Source organism: Stegostoma tigrinum, chromosome 7, assembly GCF_030684315.1.
Source record: "Stegostoma tigrinum isolate sSteTig4 chromosome 7, sSteTig4.hap1, whole genome shotgun sequence".
In the NCBI taxonomy this organism is placed as follows: Eukaryota; Metazoa; Chordata; class Chondrichthyes; order Orectolobiformes; family Stegostomatidae; genus Stegostoma; species Stegostoma tigrinum.
Genome location: NC_081360.1, coordinates 35,757,427 through 35,782,989, shown reverse-complemented (window position 1 = coordinate 35,782,989; position 25,563 = coordinate 35,757,427). Strand labels below are relative to the sequence as shown.

Below are 25,563 nucleotides of genomic sequence, written 5' to 3'. Positions count from 1 at the left end.
AATTACTGTCCCTAGAATTTGAGGAAATCTGTTCCAACACTGAGAATATCTCACAAAAAAGATTTGACAGCCACATTTTTTTTTCCTGTCTTCTGTCTTGGATTACCCAGAATCCTCTGATATTGTACTAATTGTGTTGCCAGCGTTGATCCCTGTGGCACTCCACTAGCAGTAGCTTACTTGCCTGAAAATGCCCCTTTTGTCCCAATACTTGATTTTCTATTTGTCAACAGATACTCAGTCCGTGCTAACATACTATCCACAATATAGTGGGCTCTTATCTCAGTAGCCTAATGCCTAGCACCTTGACAAAAGTCTTCCAAAGATAGATATATCACATCCATTGTTTGCCCTTTATTCCATCAGTTACCTCCTCCTTGGAATCCTAGTAAATTTGTTAGGCATGATTTCCGCTTCGTGATTTCCTGCTCTGCTTGATCATCTGTATTTCTGAATGTTCTGCTATTGCATCCTTTCTAATAGACTATTAACATTTTCCCAATTACAGATGTTAACTAGCTGGCCTATGTTACCTGCTTTTTGTATCCTTTCCTTTTCAATTAAAGGTGTTACATAGACACTAATATTCCAAAACAAGTGTTATCGATTGTGAAGACTGTCAAATATTTATTAACACCTCTGCTGTTTTCTGGTTCCTCAGATCTCGTTCTCTAAGGGACCTATGTTCACCTTTTGGCTTCTGTCTTCCTTTTAATCTACTTTTAAGAAGCTCTTGCAAGCTTACCCCCAAATTTGATCATCATTTTAATTTTTTTTGGGTATCATTCATTTTTTTTAAAAACTTTCCCAGTCCTTTTCTTAACACTGATCTTTGCCACATTTGTTTTGTTTTATTTCATTAGAATTTGATGCTATATTCGTAACTTGCCTGGTTTAACCATGGGTAATCTTCTTGCTGGAATTGTCCTTTTTTCGCTAGGAAGATGACAAGCTCTGCTGCCTCTAATTATGCACTACTTTTCTCCAATGAGAGAGAGATGTGTGCCAGTGAGTTGTGATGTGGCTGGCATTGTGCGCACAGCTGGCGGGTATTCTGGAAAGGCTTTCAGCATTGGAAGAGTTCATGTACGAGCGAGGTAGAGCAATATGAAGGTTAAGCATGTGTCTCGATGGTTGTTGGGTGTGTGGTAAATTAAATAGTAGCTGAAGCAAATGAGCCAGTTTGTAAGCTATGACATTTGAAGATGTGTTCAATGACTATCTTCCATTCATGTGGGGCCATTAAACTTATGGTATCACATCCAGAATCTTAGGGTTCAACTTTTGCTCTTGACCTCCTGGACTGTCTGCTTTCATTACTTGTGAATCTGTCTGCAGCAGTGTGTCTGTGGATACAGCAGATAGCTCCTACTTCCCTCGTACATCATCAAAGTTTCCAGTGTAGCATTGGAAAACCTTGTTCACTTGTTTCAAGTTGTAATTCATTGTATCCCAAGTTAGCTTTGTCACCATTACAACTTTAGGCATCTGCAGTGCTTCTGTCTGATTTTTTTTTTAAAAAGTGTTCTTCTTGTTTAAGACTCTGACTCTGACTTTAAGGGGTTCTGAGAAGTTGTGATTTTGTGCCCTAGCATTGAATGCTGTGACGTTAACTTGACTACATGTAGTAGTCGTTCTAGTGGACAGACAACATTGCTTGCATTTCAGTCAGTGGACCTAGGTTAATCATGCTTTTTATATTCCATTGTTTGATTTTTAGTTTTTTTTCATTTATCTATATCTTTGCATGTGATCTACTTGTGTTTCAATTCAGTGCACCCCTTAAAGTACTTTTTGATACCACATCAATTGATTAAATGTATTTCTTACATTGTCATATCTAAGTGTTATTTGTTGCATTACATCAGTTTACTGTTTGATCTGTAGTCTAGCAAGGGCTTTTATAACTGCTTTGCCATAGATTTATCTATGCTTAAAGTAGTTTTGAAAGGACTCATGAGTAGGATTTGGATATTTGTTCTCAAAAGTACTGTGGTTTTTTTAAATGTCTCACTTCTTCTATGAAGTAAAGACACAATTTGGTCACCAATACTTTGCATGATTAAAAGATCTTGTGTTTCAAAACATATTAACTGGCCCTGAACAGGTAGAAAAGCAAGTGTGATTCAGTGGATTTTGAGGTTCTGCATGGGAGTGAAATCCCTGCTATTGTTTTAAGTGGAAGTTAGTCAAATACAAGACTTCAAGATGACATATTTAAGACAAGTGAGGAGGATAATGAATCTGTGGAATCCTCTAATACAGTGGCTATCAAGGCAGATTTTGTGATATAGACTAAGAGGGATTTGAAAATGAACAGTGTTTTGAAGATATTTTGGAGGGTGGAAGCTAATGGATGTAAGAAAGGTGTGTTTATGCTCCCTGATGTTTGTGTAGTGTCCAGGATGCTGGACGTATTAGATGAATCAAGTTGACAGAGTGACAGAGTCAAGTGAGGTTTAATAGGAGATGTCCCATGATGCTGGATGAAATGGAAGTAGTTTATCAAGGGGGGTGGCCATGGGTACCCACATGGGCCCCAGCTATGCCTGCCTCGTTGTAGGTTACGTGGAACAGTCCCTCTTCCGCACCTACACAGGCCCCAAACCCCACCTCTTCCTCCGTTACATTGACTGTATCGGCGCCGCCTCTTGCTCCCCAGAGGAGCTCAAACAGTTCATCCACTTCACCAACACCTTCCACCCCAACCTTCAGTTCACCTGGGCCATCTCCAGAACATCCCTCACCTTCCTGGATCTCTCAATCCCCATCTCAGGCAACCAGCTTGTAACTGATGTCCATTTCAAGCCCACCGACTCCCACAGCTACCTAGAATACACCTCCTCCCACCCACCCTCCTGCAAAAATTCCATCCCCTATTCCTAATTCCTCCGCCTCCACCGCATCTGCTCCCACAATGAGGCATTCCACTCTCGCACATCCCAGATGTCCAAGTTCTTCAAGGACCGCAACTTGCCCCCACAGTGGTCGAGAACGCCCTTGACTGCGTCTCCCGCATTTCCCGCAACACATGCCTCACACCCCACCCCTGCCACAACCGCCCAAAGAGGATCCCCCTCGTTCTCTCACACCACCCCACCAACCTCCGGATACAACGCATCATCCTCCGACACTTCCGCCATCTACAATCCGACCCCACCACCCAAGACATTTTTCCCATCCCCACCCCTGTCTGCTTTCCGGAGAGACCACTCTCTCCATGACTCCCTTGTTCGCTCCACACTGCCCTCCAACCCCACCACACCCGGCACCTTCCCCTGCAACCGCAGGAAATGCTACACTTTTTCCCCCACACCACCTCCCTCACCCCTATCCCAGGCCCCAAGATGACTTTCCACATTGGCAGATGTGCAGGTGAACCTCTGCTTAATGTGGTATACTGCATCCACTGTACCCGGTGTGGCTTCCTCTACATTGGGGAAACCAAGCGGAGGCTTGGGGACCGCTTTGCAGAACACCTCTGCTTGGTTAGCAATAAACAACTGCACCTCCCAGTCGCAAACCATTTTCACTCCCACTCCCATTCTTTAGATGACATGTCGATCATGGGCCTCCTGCAGTGCCACAATGATGCCACCCGAAGGTTGCAAGAACAGCAACTCATATTCCGCTTGGGAACCCTGCAGCCCAATGGTATCAATGTGGACTTCACCAGCTTCAAAATCTCCCCTTCCCCCACCGCATCCCAAAACCAGCGCAGCCTGTCTCTGCCTCCCTAACCTGTTCTTCCCCTCATCCATCCCTTCCTCCCACCCCAAGCCGCACCTCCATCTCCTACCTACTAACCTCATCCCACCTCCTTGACCTGTCCATCTTCCCTGGACTGACCTATCCCCTCCCTACCTCCCCACCTATACTCTCCTCTCCACCTATCTTCTTTTCTCTCCATCTTCAGTCTGCCTCCCCCCCCTCCCTATTTATTCCAGAACCCTCACCCCATCCCCTTCTCTGACGAAGGGCTTAGGCCCGAAACGTCAGCTTTTGTGCTCCTGAGATGCTGCTGGGCCTGCTGTGTTCATCCAGCCTCACGTTTTATTGTCCAATCTCTGAGATTACTGGGTTTCGTTGAAGAAAGGAAAAAAGAATGAAGTCAGTGCCTGTGACTTCTGATTTTTTTTTATTTTGATAGATGCTAAGTTGTGCCAGTGTTGAACTGGAGAAAATATGGATTTCTGTTGTGTGGGTAGTTTAATAGATGGCAATGTTTTGGGTCCTGGATGATAGTAAAATATTTAGTGTAATGTATATGACTGGATGAATTAGTATCCCTAAGAGGAGATAATGTGGGCATATTACAAGAAGCAGTATATTAATCGTGGGTGACTTAAATCTTCTCTTGTTAAGTGGGATAGTTAGCCTGGCTGAGATAGCCATGAGCGAGAATTAGTGTATTTGTGACAGTTTACTAAAATAATATAACCCCCCAAGGGTCAGGTTATTTTGGATCGATGATGTGTGATCAGATAGGTTTAATAAATGAAAATGTAAAAGATTCCCATGGAAACAGTGACCATAACAGTGTAGAACTTTAGCATTTGGTTTGAAATATGAAATAAATATTTTGCATCAGTCTTCACAGTAGAAGGATTCCACAATTCCAAAATAGTCAAGGGGCAAAAGGAGGAGAGGAAATAACTGTTTATTTCTTTTGTTCATGGGATGAGGGTGTCATTGGCTGGGCCAGCATTTGTTGCCCATCCTATAGGGCAGTTTAGAGTCCATTTACGTTGCTGTGGTGTGGAGTCAGATAGACCAAACCAGGTTAGGATGGCAGTTTCCTCGAAAGGACATCTGTGAATTAGATGGGTTTTTTCTGACAATTGTCAATGGCTTCATGGTCATCATTAGACAGGTTAATTCCACATTTATTATTCATATATATCAATTATTATCAGTGATGAAGAAATGCTACGGAAGTTAATGAGGCCAAAGACCAATAAGTCCCTGATGGAATGCATCGTAGGAATTAAAGGTAGTAGCTACAGAAATCCTTATTTACAGTAAGAAAGGAGATAGGAAAAACAGGCCAGTTACTTAAAGTCTGTTATTGGGAAATTAAGCCTTTTTAAAAAGATGTTATTGCTTGATCATAATACTTCTAAAAGCTCTGCTATGTCGGCATGGCATCATGAAGGGAAAATCATGCCTGAAAAATTTACCAGAATTCTTTCAGGAGGTAACGAGCAGGATAGATAATTCAGAAAACGTTTGATAAGGCACCACGCATTAGGCTATTTAATAAGATAAGAGCACATGCTGTTGGAGCATGGGTACAGATTGGTCAACTATTAGATGAGAGAGTTGGGATAAAGGGGGTCATTTTCAGGATGACACACTGTAAATAGTGAATATACATTCATTATATACATTAATGACTTGGATAAGGAATGTAAATGTACGGTAGCCAAGTCTGTGAATGACACAAAATTAGATGGAAAGACAAGTGGTGAGATGATGAGTCTACAGAAGGATATAGACCAGTTAACCAGGTAGTCACAAACTTGATAGATGAAATATAATGTGGGAAAATGTGAGGTTCTTCACTGACAAAAATAGGGGAGCTGAATATTATTTAAATGTATAAATGGAGTGGATCTGTAGCTTGGGTTGTGGGTGTTGAGGTTGGTTGGCTCACCGGGCTGATTTTTGTTTTGCAGATGTTTCATTACCGTGCTTGGTAACATCCTCAGTGCAGCCTCTGATGAAGCGTCGGTGTGTTTTCTCGCCTGGTTTTTAAACTCTGGGGTCCAGCGAGATGGATTGCCTCACTTCCGGTTTTCCTTCATGGTGGAATGTATATGGGGTCGGGGTCGAGTTCAATGTGTTTATTAGCATGCTTCGTGAAGTGCCATGCTTCCAGGAATTCTTGTGCTTGTCTCTACCTAGCCTGTCCCAGGATCTTGGTGCAGTCTCAGTCAAAATTGTGGTTCTTCTTGTCCATGTGGATTGAGATGAGTGAGTATTGGTCATGTCTTTTTGTAGCCAGTTGGTGTTTATAATGATCTTGTTAGCTTCCTTCATGTTTGTCTGAAGTAGTGTTTCTCTCAGACTCTGCAGGGGATTTTGTACATGACATTGGCCCTGTCTATGCAGGGAGTGGGTCTTTTAGTTTGGGAGAGCAGTTGTCGTAGGGTTGACGTGGGCTTGTGCGTCAGTCTGCCCAGCGGTTGTAGGAGTCATGTAGGCTACACGAACAGCATCAGAAAGATTCTACATGCCCTGACACGCTCATCACACTATCCTACATCAGGAACACGTTGGGACTCACCACAAGGATCATACGATGGCTAGGCATCAGAGTGGCACACAATCCCACATAAACCCTATGACAATTGCTCGCCCGAACTAACGACCCACTCCCTGCCTTGGCCAACTGGGATAGGCTAGAGAGAGACAAGCACGAGAATTCCTGGAAGCATGGCACTCCACGAAGCATGCTACTAATAAACACATTGAACTCGACCCGATGTACGTTCCACTATGAAGGAAGTGAGGCAATCCATCTCAACGGACCCAGAGTTTAAAAACCACGTGGAAAACACACTGACGCTCAGTTGGTGGTTGCACTGAGGATGTTACCAAGTTTGGTAATGAAACGTCTGCAAAACAACAAACCAGCTCGGCGAGCCAACCATCTTAAACAAATGGATAAATGCTACAGAAGAGGCATTTGGGACCATATGTAGCTCAAAAAAGCTAGCATCCAGGTTCAGTGTGCAATATCAAAGGCAAGTAGAATGTTTGTTTTTCTTTATTTCAAAGGGAATGGAGTGTAAAAGTAAGAATTATTGTTAAAACTGTACGAGGCGGTAGTTAGACCATAACTGGAATACTGTGAACAGTTGTTCCCCTTGTGCAATAATTAGGGTCCAGAAGGTGTAATCCTAGAATTGGTGTTAGGGCATGTTTTGAGACAAAATTTGAGGAGAATAATGAATCGGTGGAATCCTTTACCACAGTGGGCTGTCAAGGGTGAGTATTTGGTTTTTTTCGTGAATCAGAAAGGGAAGTGAGATTCGGGGGGGGGAAAAGGCAGAAAATGTGTTTTGGATTCTTAGATCAGCTATGATCTTACTAAATAGTGGAGAAGAGTCAATGCGCTGATGGCCTACTTCTACTTGTGTTATGGTCTTCTGGCTTACAAACGGGGGGGAAAAAATGTGTTGTAATTAAGTCATTAACTTTCCAAAGAGATTAATTCCAAGATGCTGCATTAATTGTAATTCATGTGTGTTTGGAGAGCTTTAAATGTTTTTGCTGTATTCATGTTGGTTGTTGTAACATTTTTACATTGGTGAAAATTTTGACTTGGTTTAATTGACATGTGGCAAACAGTTTAGTACTTTGGAAATGCTTCTTGATCATGTTTGTTCTCTTGTCGTGTGGCGTTGTTGTGTAATTGTGTGAAACTTTATTATTCTAGGCACTCTGTTGGAGACACCAAAGTTCCCTTTTGTCTTCAGTCCTGTGTGAAACCATTAAAATATGCAATTTCTGTTCATGACCTTGGGACAGATTACGTTCACAAATATGTTGGTAAAGAGCCCAGTGGATTGCGGTTCAACAAATTGTTCCTAAACGAAGAAGGTAGAATTTGTGTGTTTGCTACTTAAGTCTTTTTGATAGAATCAGATTGAAACATTAATATCACCATGAAAATGTGTGGTAGCTGTTTTAACTGACTAAGTGTAGATAGTCAGAATTAAAAGGGACTTCATACTTGTCACATTCTGCTGTTTTGATTGAAACCTATGGAGCTGTAACGTACTTTTTCCTATTGCAAGTATTCAGCAATTCTTAAATTATAGATCTGAATCTTTGTAGGAGTTATTATAATTAAATTGTTAATGTCATTAATATTTTTAGCTGTTTACACTTAAATACTTCGAAAGGGAAAAAGTAATTCCAGCTTCCTCATGATTTGAATAAATAGCAGTTTGTAATCTGTGTTATATGACTGTTAGAAATACTAACTTCAATCATAAAGTCAAATATTCCCCATGAAATTTTTACAGTGCATTGACCTATGAGAATTCTTTTAGGCTTTTCAAATGTTGTTGCCCCAATAGGTCTGATGGGATTTTGGGAACCAATTATTTTAGGTACTGCATGAATAAATGGTTCCAGATATGGAAATAAATTATTTGGGCCTTTGCTTTTAATTGTAAACTTGTAGTTAAATTTGTATTTCTCAAAAAAAATCTCAATTAGAATCTACAGGTTTTTGTATTCTTAGCATTGTATTCTGTCTGTTTTTAATCCTCTCCCTTTTTGAAATCTCCCCTCTGCATCTTGCACAGCACCATAAAGATATATTAAAATGTAATGAAATTAAGATGTTTACTTTCTTTACTACTGAATTTAATGTTATAAATTTATTAGGTCAGCTATTTTTTGTTCTTCTATTGTAATAGAAATGGTCATTCTGCCACTGGTTAAATTCTGCATTTTCTATTTTGTTTTGTTTCAGATAAACCCCATAATCCTATGGTAAATGCTGGGGCTATTGTGGTAACATCCCTTATTAAGGTAAGAAGTGTCATTATTCTTTTTTTAAATAAGTTAATAATATTCAAATATGCAAGATATATGTAAATACATTTCTAATGAAATGTATCATGTTGGTGGAGCTACTTGCTCCTTTATGGGGGACAAAAAATGGAAACAGGAGTAGGTCATTGAGCCCCTTGTGCCTGTTTCACCATTTCAGTGAGGTTGTGCCCAATCTGCGTCCTAACTTCATACACTTGCATCTGGCCCATATCCCCTAATATCTTTTTGGTTTACAAAAAATTATCTATCCCCCAATCTATAATTAACAATTGATCTGGCATCCACTGCAATTTGTGAAAGAGTTCCAAACATTCACTATCTTTGGGTGGAAGTGCTTCTTAATATCTGTCCCAAATGGTCTGTCTTTGAGCACGCAAAAGGATGGACAGGAAAAGAAAACATCTGGACAGTTGATCTTTCCCCATGCGGTTGTGCTTTGATCATCATGTTTTCTACTAATAGGCTCTTGCCATCAGAAACCATTTAATTTTCTGAAAGGGCAAAGGAGAAAAATTCAGGGCCAAGAACTTGAATTCCTGTGATCTCTACCTTAGCCAGGAACTTTTTTAGCTCTAATTAGGATACCTTTGCACCATGACAAGAGATTAATTAGTTAGAAAGGCTATATAACATCTGTTGTAGAAATTGCATGGAATTAACCATAATATTATTCCAATTTTCTAATTAAAAATGTAATATGTGCTCATACAGTGTGGAATTAGTGCTAATGGTACATCTTTGCTGTAAGTTGGTTTGTTTTTGTGTAAAACTTTGTTCATGCATCCGAGTACTGAAATGCCCCTTGGACAACACCACAAAAGTGCATAAAACAAAATGCACTGAAGTTAAGCTGCTTAAATTCAGCAGTAAACATTAAGCGTCTTAAATTCTTTGCCTGCTGCCTTGAACAAAAGTGTATGGTTTTCTACACTCAACCATTCTGGCAATGCAACCTATCAACCCTACCTTATTTGACTGTCGCTTTTTATGGCATTTATCTTTTCTGGCATGTAGCTATCACACTTCAATTATGCTTAGTTTAATGGATGGTCAAGGTTTTCCTTGTGGGAGTGGGAGTGTGAAGCTTTATCACCTGCTCCTCAGGAAAAAATATTAAAACTTAAAATCAAACACATATAGGTAATGAGCTTGCAAAGAAGTTGGGAGTTGGAACAAGTAGGCCTATTTCTTTGGCATGGTTTGCAGAATAGACTTGTTCAGTGCACAATACTTGACTCGTTTCTGTGATTGAAGTTGAGAAGGAGGAGCTTCCAATACCCTTGTAATCTGTTTGTTGCTTGCTTTCTTTTGCTCAAAAGCTGCTGTTTAATTCCATTCCTTTGCAGATTCTGTTTGTCATTTTTGTTTTTATTTATAGCTGGTTAGTTGTAAGTGACCTTTATCAATATGTGCAGTTATTATGCCAGTGTGAGTAAAACCAGAAATGCACATTTTGATTTCTTATCTAAGTTCAGGACCTCTTGATTAAAACAGTAATTCTAAGGCTGCTGATCTTGTATCTTCCCTGTGGATTGCCAGGGTTTGTCAGGTGATTACAAGCAGCCATTTTAAGTCAGTAGTGTGTTTGGTTTAAAAAAGATTTTTGGCCAATTAAAGCCAAATGATTAAAGTTGATCGTCCATTTTCACTATTGTCATAATATTGATGTTAGCTCATGTATAAAACAATGAGTTTATCCAAAATGAATATTATTTGCAAAATGTTGGCTGATATCCTCATCATAATTTTCATATAGCTTCTTCTCATGTGTGGTCCAACCACATGCATAGTTCTTGTATGAATCACAAATGTGCAGAACATGTCCAAAGCACCTACAACTAGACTCTTAATTAAGGCAAGAGATAACAAGGTGTAGAGCTGGATGAACACAGCAGGCCAAGCAGCATCAGAGGCAGTTGCTGTGTACCTTCACTGACCCCTGCAGAATACAGTTGATCTCCTGTTACACCTATGACCTTTTAATACTAAATTTTATGCCTGGTAGAATATCCCATTTTATTTTCACAGCATCCCAATTTCACAAGGTTCTATATTGTGCAATAACCTCTTGTGAATTACCTTTCTGAAAGACTTTCAGAAAGTCCAAATACGTAGTGTCTACTGAGCTAGCCTCAATTCGTAAACTCTTTTGGAACTGTCCAATTAGTGAGTCATGTCCTGTTTTCTCCCTAGAAGCTATTGTTTTCTGCCGTTTGACTCCATTCTCTATCCAGGTGATCATTGGCAATACATCTTAGGATCTCTCTATCAATCTTTGCATATAATTGAAGTCATATGGGCCGTAGCTCCCTGGTTTTTTTGTCTCATCTTATTTGAAAATCAGAACCAAATGACATCCTTTCAATGTAAGGAGCCAATCTGACTCGAGCAAGCCAAATGAAGATGTGTAAAGCATCTGCAAATGACCTCACTGCTTTTTGAGTATTCTCAGGTGAATGTTACCTGACCAGATCTGTCTTTTGCTCCAAATTAAATGTCAGCTGTCTCAGCTACTGTTTAATTTTAATTGTTTTTGTTAAATGCTTTTATAAAACAAAATTAGCACATCATAAATTACCAGAATTAGAATTGTGCAACAGTTTCAAATAAATGTTTTAAGGCAATTGATAGAAGTAAATAATAAAGCAGTCAATGGTGTAAAAGTTACTGTAATGAAAGATGACTGAAGCTTGTTGAATTGAGTAGTTTTGAGGGTTTGAGATGAAGTAGAGTGGAATTCTTGTAGTTTTAGTTAAAAAACCGTAGATGCAGGGCTGAGGCAGCAGGTGGCTCACCTCAAAAGTGCAAGGAGGGTATGGAATGCACCCAAACAGCCAGAGTTAGAGAACCAAAAGCTGTGGGGCTATGAAGTGATATCCTTTTTCTGTTTTGCGAGATTAACTGTGCTGCTATGTTATGGGTGATCTGTATCTTTCATCTGGTTAAACAACTTGTGAATTGTGACAAATTACATTTCCACCTCGGAAAATTTTCTGATATCTTTACAAAATTGTTTTAAATTACTGAAGAATAGAGGCATGGATTATTTTCTAAATGGGGAAAGGCTTTCGAAATTTTGAAACATAAAAGGACAATAAATCTTAGTTCAGGATTCTGTTAGGGCTAACATGCAGGTTCATTTGTCAGGGAAGCAAAGGCAATATTGGTGTACATTTTGAGGACGCAAATGCAAGAGCAGGGATGTACTGTTGAGGCTGTATAAGACTCTGGTCAGACTGCATTTGGAATATTTGGAGCAGTTTTGGGCCTCGTATCTAAGGAAAGATGCACTAACCTTGGAAGCCATCCAGAGGAGTTTCGCAAGAATGACCCTGGGGATGAAGGGTTTGTCAGTGATGAGACCAAGTACAAGAAAGAGATAAACAGCTTAGTGGCACAATGTAAAGATAGCAATCTCTCCCTCTATCAGCGAAATGAAGGAGCTGGCATTGATTTCAGGAACGAGATTGGAGGTCATGACCCTGTCTGTACAAATGGTGCTGAGTTGGAGATGGTTGAGAGTTTCAAGTTTGTAGGAGCAAATATCACCAACAGTCTGTTCATGGTGATGCTACAGTCATGAAAGCACACCAATGCCTCTGTTGCCTCAGAGGGCCAAGGAAGTTTATGTCCACAATGACTATTACCAACTTTTATAGATGCGCCACAGAAAGCATCCTATCTGGATGCATCACCGCTTGGTATGGCAACTGCTGTTAAGACTGCAGGAATTTAGGGAATTGTGAAAACGGCACAGTTCATCACACAAAACCAGCCTTCTTTCCATTGACTCCGTCTATACTTCCTGCTGCCTTGGGCAAGAGGTCAGCATCATCAAAGATTCCTCCCATCCTAGTTATATTCTCTTCCACGCTCTTCCATTGGTTCGAACATACAAAAGTTAGAAAACATGACAGATTTCAAGAACCGCTGCTTCTCCACAGTTATAGACTTGTGAACAGATCACTTGTAGAGTTGATCTTTCTTTGCACCCTTTTTGTAGCTGTAACACTTTATTCTGCATTCTATTCTGTTACTCTGATATACTTATGTAAGATATGATTTGTCTGGAGAGCATGCAAAATAATACTTTTGACTGTATTTCAGTACTTAAGACAATACATCAAATCAAAATCATTTGAGGAACAGTTAGGACTCTGGGTATGTACTTGAAGGAGTTTAGAAAGATGAGGTTTGATCTGATTGAAACTTAGGATACTGAAAAGCCTGGATAGAGTGGATATGGAGAAAATCTCTCCAGTAGTCAGAGAGACTAGGGCCTGCGGGCACGATATTGGAACGACTTTTTAGAAGTGAGCGAGGAAGAATTTCTTCAGCCAGAAGGGTTTGAATTTGTGAAACTCGTTGCCACGTAAGAATGTAGAGGCCACGTCTTTAAGACAGAAGTAGATTCCTGATTAGTAAAAGGGTCAAGGGTTATGGGGGAAAGCAAGGGAACAGGGTTGAGAAACATCAACCATGACCGAATGAAGGAGCAGACTCAATGGATGGAATGGCCTAATTCTTCTCCTCATATCTTATGGCCTATGTTATTCTTCATCTTTCTGACTAGTGCTTTTAATAAATGCTCACATTGTTTCAATATTGATTTTGTTATGTACGTAAATGTAAAATATAAATTTAGATTATGTAACTAATACTGTACAAATAATTTATCCAGGGATGCTGTTTATGAATTTGTAGCACTTTAACTAAATCACTTACATTGTCACAGACAAGGAAAAGTGGAAAATTGGATTACTTCTACTATCCTCTTCTGTATGCACCAGATTTTTTTTATTTTTCTCTTCCCTTTTTTAGTAATAGGAAGTGGTGTGGTTCCCCAAACCCAATTTGTGACAGCAATTCTTTAAAATTGAATCAAAATAATTCAAAACTGGTGGTGGAAAGTTGGGGAGTGTGATTTTTCACGCACATTCTCGCAAGCACAACCAAGAAAGAAATGGAAGAAAAGAGGTCACGAATTATTAATTATTTTAAAATCAGTATACTGCCATCACTTCATTTGAATTAGATCCCACAAATTCAATTTCTAGTGAACTCTTTTCAATTGACTATGCACAGTTTACTTTACAGAAGGTTGGATGTAGTTGAATTGCAGTTGCAGCAATTGTAAACGGGGAATTAGTTCACTTTGCATGTGAAACGTGATTCCTTCCATAAATTAAACGTGTGAGAGAGATTGAAATCAGAGGCAGATATTGCCCATTCATCCAAGCTGCTGATGTTGAGTCATCTTATGGTGTTGCAGTCGGACAAATGAAAGAAGTCAAAACTGTGACAAACCCAATAGTTTCGGTCATGGGTGATAATGGGAACTGCAGATGCTGGAGAATCCAAGATAATGAAATGTGAGGCTGGATGAACACAGCAGGCCCAGCAGCATCTCAGGAGCACAAAAGCTGACGTTTCGGGCCTAGACCCTTCATCAGAGAGGGATGGGGTGAGGGTTCTGGAATAAATAGGGAGGGGGGGGGAGGCGGACTGAAGATGGAGAGAAAAGAAGATAGTTGGAAAGGAGAGTGTAGGTAGGGAGGGGATAGGTCAGTCCAGGGAAGACGGACAGGTCAAGGAGGTGGGATGAGGTTAGTAGGTAGGAGATGGAGGTGCGGCTTGGGGTGGGAGGAAGGGATGGGTGAGAGGAAGAACAGGTTAGGGAGGCAGAGGCAGGTTGGACTGGTTTTGGGATGCAGCGGGTGGAGGGGAAAAGCTGGGCTGGTTGTGTGGTGCAGTCGGGGTAGGGGACGAACTGGACTGGTTTTGGGATGCGGTGGGGGAAGGAGATTTTGAAGCCGGTGAAGTCCACATTGATACCTTTGGGCTGCAGGGTTCCCAAGCGGAATATGAGTTGCTGTTCCTGCAACCTTCGGGTGGCATCATTGTGGCACTGCAGGAGGCCCATGATGGACATGTCATCTAAAGAATGGGAGGGGGAGGGGGAGTGGAAATGGTTTGCGACTGGGAGGTGCAGTTGTTTATTGCGAACTGAGCGGAGGTGTTCTGCAAAGCGGTCCCCAAGCCTCCGCTTGGCTTCCCCAATGTAGAGGAAGCCACATGGGGTACAGTGGATGCAGTATACCACATTGGCAGATGTGCAGGTGAACCTCTGCTTAATGTGGAAAGTCATCTTGGGGCCTGGGATAGGGGTGAGGGAGGAGGTGTGGGGGCAAGCGTAGCATTTCCTGCGGTTGCAGGGGAAGGTGCCGGGTGTGGTGGGGTTGGAGGGCAGTGTGGAGCGAACGAGGGAGTCACGGAGAGAGTGGTCTCTCCAGAAAGCAGACAGGGGTGGGGATGGAAAAATGTCTTGGGTGGTGGGGTCGGATTGTAGATGGCGGAAGTGTCGGAGGATGATGCGTTGTATCAGGAGGTTGGTGGGGTGGTGTGTGAGAACGAGGGGGATCTTCTTTGGGCGGTTGCGGCAGGGCCGGGGTGTGAGGGATGTGTTGCAGGAAATGCGGGAGACGCGGTCAAGGGCGTTCTCGACCACTGTGGGGGGAAAAGTTGCGGTCCTTGAAGAACTTGGACATCTGGGCTGTGCGGGAGTGGAATGCCTCATCATGGGAGCAGATGCGGCGGAGGCGGAGGAATTGGGAATAGGGGATGGAATTTTTGCAGGAGGGTGGGTGAGAGGAGGTGTATTCTAGGTAGCTGTGGGAGTCGGTGGGCTTGAAATGGATACACCTCCTCCCACCCACCCTCCCTCCTGCAAAAATTCTATTCCCAATTCCTCTGTCTCCGCCGCATCTGCTGCCACGATGAGGCATTCCACTCCCGCACATCCCAGATGTCCAAGGTCTTCCAGGACCACAACTTGCACCCCACAGTGGTCGAGAACACCCTTGACCTCCTAACCTCATCCCACCTCCTTGACCTGTCCGTCTTCCTTGGACTGACCTATCCCCTCACTACCTCCCCACCTATACTCTCCCCACCTATCATCTTTTCTCTCCATCTTCGGTCCACCTCCCCCTCTCTCCCTATTTATTCCAGAACCCTCACCCCATCCCCCTCTCTGAAGGGTCTAGGCCCGAATCGTCAGCTTTTGTGCTCCTGAGATGCTGCTTGGCGTGCTGTGTTCATCCAGCCTCACGTTTCGTTACCTCAGTTTCGGTCATGAGTAGGGTTTTGTGTTGATTCCTCTCGGTTAACTGAATTGCTTAGTGGCCCCTTGTCCAAATGCGTTCAGTTGCAGAAGAGAACTGAAAGGCTATTATTAAGTCTGGCACAACCCAGCTGTGAAGAGGTATTGTTTGGGGTTCCTTTCATGGCTTAATTGGAATGTTGACGCAAGTGCGATGGGTGTTTTGTTCTGGACATTTCTACTCCACTTTGCCAATCTGTTTGTTTTCAACCACTCTAAAATCCGGCAAGTCATTTTGTTTAAATGCCAGGTTATATAGTTTTTAAGGGGAGAATCTGTCCATACCTTTGGACATGAAAGTATGTTGAAAGCAATAAAGACTACTAAGTATTACTAACTAGATGCAGAGAAGGTTTTTTGACTGAAATACATCGTGCTAATTGTACGAAGCTATTTATAGAAAATGCTTTGAACGTTTATAGCTGATTCTCAGACTTGAAGATTATTTAAGCAATGTCTCTTTCTTTTCTTGTAGCAAGGAGTAAGCAATGCTGAGAAATTTGATTATGTAAGTACAATGCCTAGTTCATATTTTCTTAATAAAGAAAGGTTCTAAAAGGTAAATGTTTCCTGAAAGTAGTGTTGCTTCACAGGTCACACAGTTCTTGAATCGGATGGCTGGGAATGAATACGTTGGCTTCAATAATGCCACGTGAGTAACCCTATTCCTTCAGTCTTTTCTCTCTTCTTATCCATTCATTTCTTCAAATAGAGGTATATAGTTGGTTTCCTTCCCAGAATAATTTTTTTGTTGTTTTCAAAAAAAAGCCCAAAATATTCAAATACACTGTAAAAAATACAACTGCTTAAGTTCACAGCCTGTAGAAAGAAGTTATAGTGGCAAATAAAACACTTTACTGTCATACAGCAGATTGACTAAAACCTGTTTTTTAAAAAAATTATCAAATGATGCAGTAGACTCCTATTAAGGAAGCAGGGTTACTTGTGTTTGGGAACAAATTGTCTTTAAAACTTGGGAAATTGGCAGCATGCTAGGAATGCAGTGCTCTAACAACTGACTTGTGTTTCATTGCTGTCTATTTAAGTTAAATGTGAGCAACTCCTCAACAGAGGCAGGTGATCAATTATCGAGGGTGGAATCTTCCCAACCCCTGAATGTTGTGGGCTGTGGAGGGAAAGTTGGGTGAGATATCCAGCAAGAAGCTTCTCTTTGCTAGTAACTGACTGTTCTCCAAAGAAGTGTTGAATGATGAGACTAAGTTCTTCTTGCTTGTGATAGACAAGGGATATATTTTCATGTGTTGGCATATATTAATATCTCATGTAAAAATTAATAATGTGCAGTTTCCCGTTCTCCTCTCCCCAACCCAGATAGTAAATTAACCCCAAGAATTCTCACCATGTAAGTCACAGTGGTCACTTGGTGAATCTGGCTCCCTACATGCTACTGTAAACCTCCATCAGGGACCAGTGCTGCTGGGGAATGTAATTGAGAACAAGGGGTAGCATTGTGGAATGCAGAGAGGATTATGGATAATGTGGAAGAGGTGGATCATGCATGGTCAACAAAACTTGGACTTCCGTGTTGGGGATGGGTTAAGCAGTGCATTACTATATTTGGCATGTTTTATCTGATACGCTTGAGGTGGGTGTGGGTTGTTACATGAGAAGATAAAAATTAAAGAAGCTGAGTCGGGCATGGACTGGAGAAGTTCAAAACCAGTGGGATTGCCTGAGAGTGCTACCCAGAGGGAAATGTGCTCTCAGAGCATCCACTAATAATAAGTTGATACTGAGACTGACTGAAAGAGGACTGACTACTTTTTTAAAATTTGTGCTGGAAGTAACGAGTGCGCAATAGAACTGAAATGGCTGCAATGTGAAGTGGGCAAGGTGAGTGTTTCAATCTGTGAAGGAAATGGCTCCGAAATCAGTAAGGCTGTACAAAGAGCATCGGTATTACACAGACATTCGTACAGTAACATTATAATACAAATGTGAGCGCTATATGCTGTGTGAACCCTCAGCATTTATTCTATTATGTGTATTCCAAATACTAAACCGAAGTAGTCTTGATCATGTTACACTGCATCAAGAATCAAAGCTGTAATGGATAAGCAATGTATATTGGCCTTGAAAGATTCATCCTTCTTGCTAAAGTGGCAAGACCTTCAAGGTCTTGTAGCTCGCACTTGATGTAGTTGCTGGTCACTTTACGCTTTGAGCTATCAAATACCAGCTCGTGATAAGGAGGGCTAGGCTCTGTACTATGTGTGGTTGCTGTTAGGCAGAGAGCTAAAGTTGAAAAATTAGCATATTTATAAATGTGGTACAAATTTAAAATGATGTCACCCGTGCCACCTATGATCCCTTACAAGGTCATCCTTTTTTGGTCTCTCCCGTTATGTCTTCATGTAGTCCTGGGATCTGCAGCCAGGGTGGAGGGAACCTGGAATATGTTGGAGCTGTTGGCTTTGGAAATGTGTTCAGGCAGTCATAGGGACGTTGGTCTAGAGGACCAAGGTATGCCAAGTGTATCTTGCCTGAAGACAGGTGCACCTTTCGCAGCCTGACCTCCCACAAGACTAAAGATGGCAGACAAAGTAGAATTGAAAACGTGGCCACCTCAGGGGTGCCCTGTGAATAGATAACCTGGGGTTCTATATGTGGCAATTCCTCAGTCTGGGTGCCTACTCGCATTAGATCCTGTCTTTATGAGGAAAGGGCATCTCAATTGAGATGAAGGTTCTCCTTGCACTGTGTGCTGTTGGTGCTGAGTCCCAGTGTCTCAAGCAATGGAGTACAGGTCTTTGCACATATCCAACAATTTTTACTACTGCGTGCAGCATCTTCCTCACTCAGTTTTACCTCCTCAATGACCCCACATTGCTAACTCTATTTAGTCTCTGTGCTGCCTACAGATACTTAAGACTGCTGGACCTGGCTCTTGATTGCAGTCACCAAATTGTCCTGGAATAGCAGGATCAGTGTTGCTTCAGTGCTCTGACCTTTGTGTCGTATTGTTTGTGGCCCTGACAAACCTGCCTGCTTCTGCATGTCAACGAATTCTTGAATTGCTGACACCAAAAGGTCTTATCTGGTGTCTAGTCTCTAGTCTCTAGCAGTCTTCAGAGTGCCACTAACCTAGGGTATTCTGTCGAGAAATGAAGCTGTGCTTAACAGCAGTTGTTCCTGACTCTAATTTAGCTACTTTTCCTTCAAGGTATTAGTGGATGAGCTGACAGTTGCACAGGAAACAGTTTCGTCAGTGTGTCCTCTGAGGCATCTGTGCCCCATTCCTCAAGGGCCTCTTAGCATAGAGACTATGCTAATGCTGGTTACAGATGAATGACATTAGAGACTGCCTTGTGAACATTGCCTGAACACCTCTTCCAGTGAAGAGGTAGACTTGGTCATTGGAGCACAAGGCACTTTGTTTTTAAAAAAAACACGTGGCTGAGGGTCAACAGCTGAGAAGCACATACATTTCTCCTTTCACCATAATTTCTCTCATGGCAGTGAAGCATAGCTTCTGAGTTTCTGGACTCTATTCTGTTGATCTAAATGGTCGAATAGACTCTTGTGGCCCATCACATCTACTCCAGCTCAATTACTGATAAAAATAGCCTTTTTAAATGCTTTATATTGGGTCTGATTTACTGAGAAATGTCCCTCTTTTAGATGATGCTGATGATTTTGAGTAACGTTTTTGTGGCTTCTGACAGTTAATGTTGTGAAAGAATACTGAGATTTCTCCACGATTACCTAATTTCTAAGGTGCGCGAATAGAACATAGAACATAGAACAGTACAGCACAGAACAGGCCCTTCAGTTTTGGGATGAATTGTTTCATATTGACAGTACTGATTGACAAAATATTATCGATCAGTAAATGGTTTTTAGCCCACTTACATTTCAACAGTAGTCACATCAGCTGATTAACTCAAAGAAAAGTTGCACTATTTTTATACCCGATGAAAACAAGCTCTTTCTTTTCATGTAAGGACTTGGCAGCTTGTGAAGAATTCTAAACTAATTAGATATGTTGTATTTAAGCTTTCAATTGACTACATCTGACTCAATGTAATTGTTCTCAGGTTTCAGTCTGAAAGAGAATCAGGAGACAGAAATTTTGCTATTGGATACTACCTCAAGGAGAAGAAGGTCTGTAGAATCACTTGTGTATTTTAAATACTTGTGGGTGCATATATTTACATAATTTCAATTCTCTTGAATGGTACCATACCTGCATTTATGCTGCATTTGTTTGTTATTTCAGTTGAAGTTCATTTTTCTAAGTTTTTTTTGGTTACTTAAATAAGTAGTGCAATTGAGCATTGACTGAGACAGTTTTTGTCCAAACTGGCAAATCCTACCATTTTGCATTCATCCCATTCAAAGACATTTGCCCTTTTGTGGGGAAAAAGCTAACCGTTTTGTAAATTTTCTAGTGTTTTCCAGAAGGAAGTGACATGACTGGTGTCCTAGATTTCTACTTCCAAGTGAGTGACTTTATTATAGCACAAATATATCAAAATTAGTTAGCATTTAAATATGCACAGCAGAGTACGTTCCAAAGAAGTAAATGATATTTGATTTTGTTTTTCTCCTATCTACTTGAATTGTTTCATACAAGACTATTATTTACTGAAATATCCTCTTCTAAACAAAATACACATTTGGTGCCTGATATCAAAAATCAAGTAGACGGTTTGGAAGTACTAAAAATGTAACACTTTTCATGTGACAAAACCAATATGAAAAAGCTGCTGGAGAAGGTTTTGAATATAAGGATTCTGCTAGTGCACCTGTGTCGTTTCTGGTTGAGTATTTGTATGAAGTACTGGCCAACATCATCCAAAATCAGGATCAAAAGCAAGTTGCTGGAAAAGCTCAGCAGGTCTGGCAGCATCTGTGAAGAAATAAAGCAGAGTTCATGTTGTGGGTCCAGTGATCTTTCTGAAGGGAAGGAGAAACATCTCTTGCTTTCCTAACTGTGATCTCTGCCTTTTATAAGGCTATTGAAAATGTGTGCATGTTTGTGTTTTGCGTGAGGGTAGGTTTAGACTCTAGTCTCTTCTCTGTGGCTTTTTTGCCAACTTCTAGAACATGTGCGATGGCCAATTAGAATTTGTTTTTATTCATTCAAGGGATGAAGGTGTTGCTGGCCAGGCAGCATTTGTTGCCCTAATTGTCCAGAGGGCAGCTAAGTCTGCGGGTCTTGCTGTGGGTCTGGAGTCATGTATTGGCCAGACCAGGTAAGATGACATTGGTGAACCAGATGGGTTTTTCCAACAATTGAATATGGCTAGCTTCAGTCATTTTTTCGTAGTAGAGAATCATTATGGATGATTTGAAGTGTAATTCTGGACTGAACATGCACCTTGGAATAAAACTGCATTGATTTTTGGTCTCATAGCATCTAAACTAGAGGATGAAATTTGGGTGCATTGAAATCATTGTTCTAACATTTCCTGTTTGGGTAGTTGTTGATCATCATCCAGTCGGTCAATTGGTCGTAAAGACACTAAATTCTCGAACAATGAGTTATGCAATACCTGTGGAGAGAAAAAATAGTTGACTTTTTAGGAAGATGCCCAGTTTGTTCAAATGTTTAAAGTTAATATAATTATAGGCTTTGAGCAAATGGAAAGTGTAGACAGTGGATACGGATCAGAGGGGAAAATCTACTATCAAGTTGTCTCTAAAGGAAAAAGTACAAGGGAAACTAATGGGGTTCAAAGACTGATAAGTTCCCTGGATCTGATGGGAAGCACCTGTTAAAGGAAGTAAAGACAGACAGCAGATGCGTGGGTGGTAAGTAATCTTCTGGAATGCTTCAATTATGAAACAGTCCCATGGGACTGTCAGTGCAACCTATGCTTATTAGGAAAAGGGACAAAGAACATACACTGAGCTAACCAGCTCAGTTATTTCTGGGAAAGTCTCTAATAGCAAAGCATTTAGAAATGCACACATGATCAAGCAGAGTCAGCATGGCTTCAGAAAGGGGAAGTCCAGGCCTGGCAAATCTACTAACATCATTTTGAAGAGGTTACAGACAGGATAGTTAAAGGGGAAGGATCAGATATTTGCATTTTCGGAAGGTGTCAAGATGCCATACATTTAGGTTGTTAAATAAGATGTGTGCACAGTGTTGGAGGCAGTATATTAGCATGGATAAAGGTTTGATTAGCTAGTGGACGACAGAATTAAGAAGATCACTTTCTGGGTGGCTATCTGTAACTAGCTGTGTACCACAGGTTAGAACATAGAAAAGTATAGTACAGGCCCTTCGGTCTACTATGTTGTGCCTTGGAATAATCCTAATCCAAAAATAAAATAACCGAACCTACATCCCCTCAATTCACTGCTGTCCATGTGCATGTCTAGCAGTCGCTTAAATGTCACTAATGACTCTGCTTCCACGACTACCACTGGTAAACTATTCCATGCGCTCAGAACTCTCTGGGTGAAGAACCTCCTTCTGACGTCTCCTCTATGCCTGCCTCCTAACACCTTAAAACTATGACCCCTCGTGGCAGTCACTCCTGCCCTGGGGAAAAGTCTCTGGCTATCGACTCTATCCATGCCTCTCATTTCCTTGTACACCTCGATCAGGTCACTTATCTTCCTCCTCCTCTCCAGAGAGAAAAGTCCGAGCTCAGTCAACCTCTCCCCGTAAGACCAGTCCTCCAGTCCAGGCCTGGTAAACCTCCTTTGCACCCTCTCCAAAGCCTCCACATCTTTCCTATAATAGGGCGACCAGAACTGGACACAATATTCCAAGTGTGGTCTCACCAGGGTTTTGTAGAGCTGCAGCATAATCTTGTGGCTCCTAAACTCAATCCCCCTGTTAATGAGAGCCAAAACACCGCATACTTTCTTAACAACCTTATCCACTTGGATGGCAACTTTGAGGGAGCTATGCACTTGTACACCAAGATCCCATGGTCTTTGCACACTGCCAAGAATCCTGCCTTTAATCCTATATTCAGCATTTAAGTTCAACCTTCCCAAATGCATCACTTCACACTTATCCAGGTTGAACTCCATCTGCCATTTCTCAGCCCAGCTCTGCATACTGTCAATGTCTCGCTGAAGCCTGCAGTAGCCCTCGATACTATCAACGGCACCTCCAACCTTTGTGTCATCAGCAAATGTACTAACCCACCCCTCAGTGTCCTCATTCAAGTCATTTATAAAAACTACGAAGAGAAGAGGCCCAAGAACAGAGCCCTGCAGGACACCACTCAGCACTGACCTTCAGGCAGAATACTTACCATCTACAACCACTCTCTGCCTCCTGTCAGCCAACCAATTCAGAATCCAGATAGCCAAATCACCCTGTATCCCATACCTCCTGGCTTTATGAATAAGCCTGCCTTGGGGAACCTTATCAAATGCCTTGCTGAAGTCCACGTACGCCACATCCACTGCTCGACCCTTGTCAACCTGTCTCGTGACCTCAAAGAACACAATAAGGTTCGTGAGGCATGACCTGCCCCCCTCAAAGCCATGCTGACTCCCTTTAATCACGCTATGCTTTTCCACATAGTCATAAATCCTATCCCCCATTCTTACGTCTGTGGTCAGCAAGGTTTTGGAAAGAATTCTGACTGGTCTGTAATTTCCAGGGATTTCCTATTCCGTTTTTTTTGAAAAGAGGAACAACGTTTGCCTCCCTCCAATCTTCCAGTACGACTCCCATGGAGAGTGAGGAAGCAAAGATCTTCGCCAGTGGCTTAGCAACCTTCTTTCTCGCTTCCCGGAGCAACCTAGGATAAATCTGATCTGGCCCTGGGGACTTATCAATCTTAATGTTTGCCAAAATTTCCAGAAGATCAACTTCCTCAATCTCGATCTGTTCAAGCCTGCTTTCCTGCTCCTCAAAGTTCTCATTCACAACAAGGTTCCTTTCCTTAGCGAAAACTGAAGCAAAAAACTCATTTACGGCTTCTCCTATTTGCTCAGACTCCACGAACAAGTTCCCTACGCAATCCCTGATCGGTCCGACCTTCTCCCCGATCATTCTCTTATTCCTCACGCATGAGTAAAATGCCTTTGGGTTCTCCCTAATCCTTCCTGCCAAGCCTCTTTCGTGCCCCCTCCTGGCCCTCATCAGTCCACTTTTGAGCTCCTTCTGAGCAAGCCTGTAATCCTCTAAAGCTGTGCTAGACCCTTGCTTCCTCCACCTTACGTACGCTGCCTTTTTCTTTTTGACGAGAAGCACCTCTGTTCCCGTGATCCAAGGATCCTTAATCTTACCCCTTCTTAACCGTCTCAGAGGAACAAATTTATGCGTCACTCACAACAACTGCTCCTTAAACAGTCTCCACATGTCTGTTGTGCCCTTTCTGTGGAATAATTGCTCCCAATCTGTACTTCGCAACTCCTGTCTGATAGCGTCATAGTTTCCTTTTCCCCAGTTAAATATCTTCACCTGGCTACTGCTCCTTTCCCTTTCCATGGCTATGGTAAATGTGAGGCTGTTGTGGCCACTGTCACCAAAGTGTTCTCCCACCATGAGATCTGACACCTGTCCTGGCTCATTGCCAAGCACCAAATCCAAAATGGCCTCCCCCCTTGTCGCCCTGTCCACATACTGAGTAAGGAAACCCTCCTGAACACACCTGACAAAAACGGCTCCATCCAAACCATCTGCACTAAGGAAGTTCCAATCAATATTGGGAAAGTTGAAGTCACCCATAACAACAACCCTGCTACGTTTGCACTTTTCAACAATCTGCTGGCCTATGAGTTCTTTGATCTCCCTACTGCTATTTGGGGGTCTGTAGAAAACCCCCAATGAGGTGACTGCTCCCTTCTGTTCCTAACTTTCACCCATACTGACTCAGTCAACAAACCTTTCTCAGCAGTCTCAGCCCATACCACCTCAGTGAACGAGTCCTCATCAAAAGTTCTTTCAGCCACTATTATACTGTCCTTGACCAACAAAGCCACACCTCCCCCAACCTTAATGAAAGATCTAAACCCTGGAACCTGCAACATCCATTCCTGACCCTGCTGGAGCGAAATTTATTACAATATCTATTAACTACTTGGATGGGGTAAGTGAAGGTACTGTAGCCATATTGCACTGAGATTGGCCTAAAGATAGATAGGAAAGCAAAGGGTGAAGATGAAGAGTCTGTAGAAAGATAAATAGAGATTGTGATTGAGCAAAAACTTGGCATATAGAATATGATATGCGTAGCAGTGTTTTTTTTTGATCTGGGACAAAGATGCAGGAAGCAGGCAGGATTTAGGCAAGTGTAAGATGTTTATTCAAGCAGAAACCGGTTTATGCAGGGAGAGGGCCAAAGGATCTTCCCCAGAGCTGGTTTTGGAAGATCAATGACACACCCTCTGCTTTACAAAGAAATACAGCATTTTCATATTATAGTAATCAAATGCAACATTCACTGTCCTTCCCCATAATCCAAACACCCAATTCTGTGGGACACCTAATCAGTGATGGACACTTCCATGGACAGCCCCAGGTTCCCATGATCTTGTGGTATTAACTAGATATTGTCATTTCTCTGGCTTTGGATCTTCCAATACATCCTATTCATTCACATTCAAAAAGTTTAATGGCTATACTGCTTCTGGCCTTTCTCAGGCTTCCTTGTCTGTAAGGATAACTCAAATTCTATTACAATTATATGACAAATTCTGTTACAGTTATAGATTGTATTCTGTTGCTGTTATCTTTCACATGCAGTTACTCCATTCATTTATTTTCCCGCTGTCCCCATTACATTTATGTAAAACCAAAAAGTTAGTGTTAACTTCGGTTAGAAAGTTATTAAGAGTGTAATATTATACAACTACCTTTTACTTTTAGCATTTTGTAACTTATG

The 25,563-nt window shown here is 41.7% G+C and overlaps 1 protein-coding gene across 4 annotated transcripts in view; it reads left to right on the top strand.

The window, feature by feature from the left end:
* glsb (glutaminase b) overlaps positions 1 to 25,563 on the top strand; it is a 118,758-nt gene that overhangs the window by 41,607 nt on the left and 51,588 nt on the right. For all 4 annotated transcript variants that reach the window (XM_048534279.2, XM_048534280.2, XM_048534282.2 and 1 more), the window contains 6 exons: positions 7,445 to 7,608; positions 8,492 to 8,550; positions 16,212 to 16,244; positions 16,330 to 16,388; positions 19,795 to 19,861; positions 20,149 to 20,199. In XM_048534279.2, the coding sequence (XP_048390236.2) occupies positions 7,445 to 7,608; positions 8,492 to 8,550; positions 16,212 to 16,244; positions 16,330 to 16,388; positions 19,795 to 19,861; positions 20,149 to 20,199 (433 nt within the window). The remainder of the gene's footprint in view (positions 1 to 7,444; positions 7,609 to 8,491; positions 8,551 to 16,211; positions 16,245 to 16,329; positions 16,389 to 19,794; positions 19,862 to 20,148; positions 20,200 to 25,563) is intronic.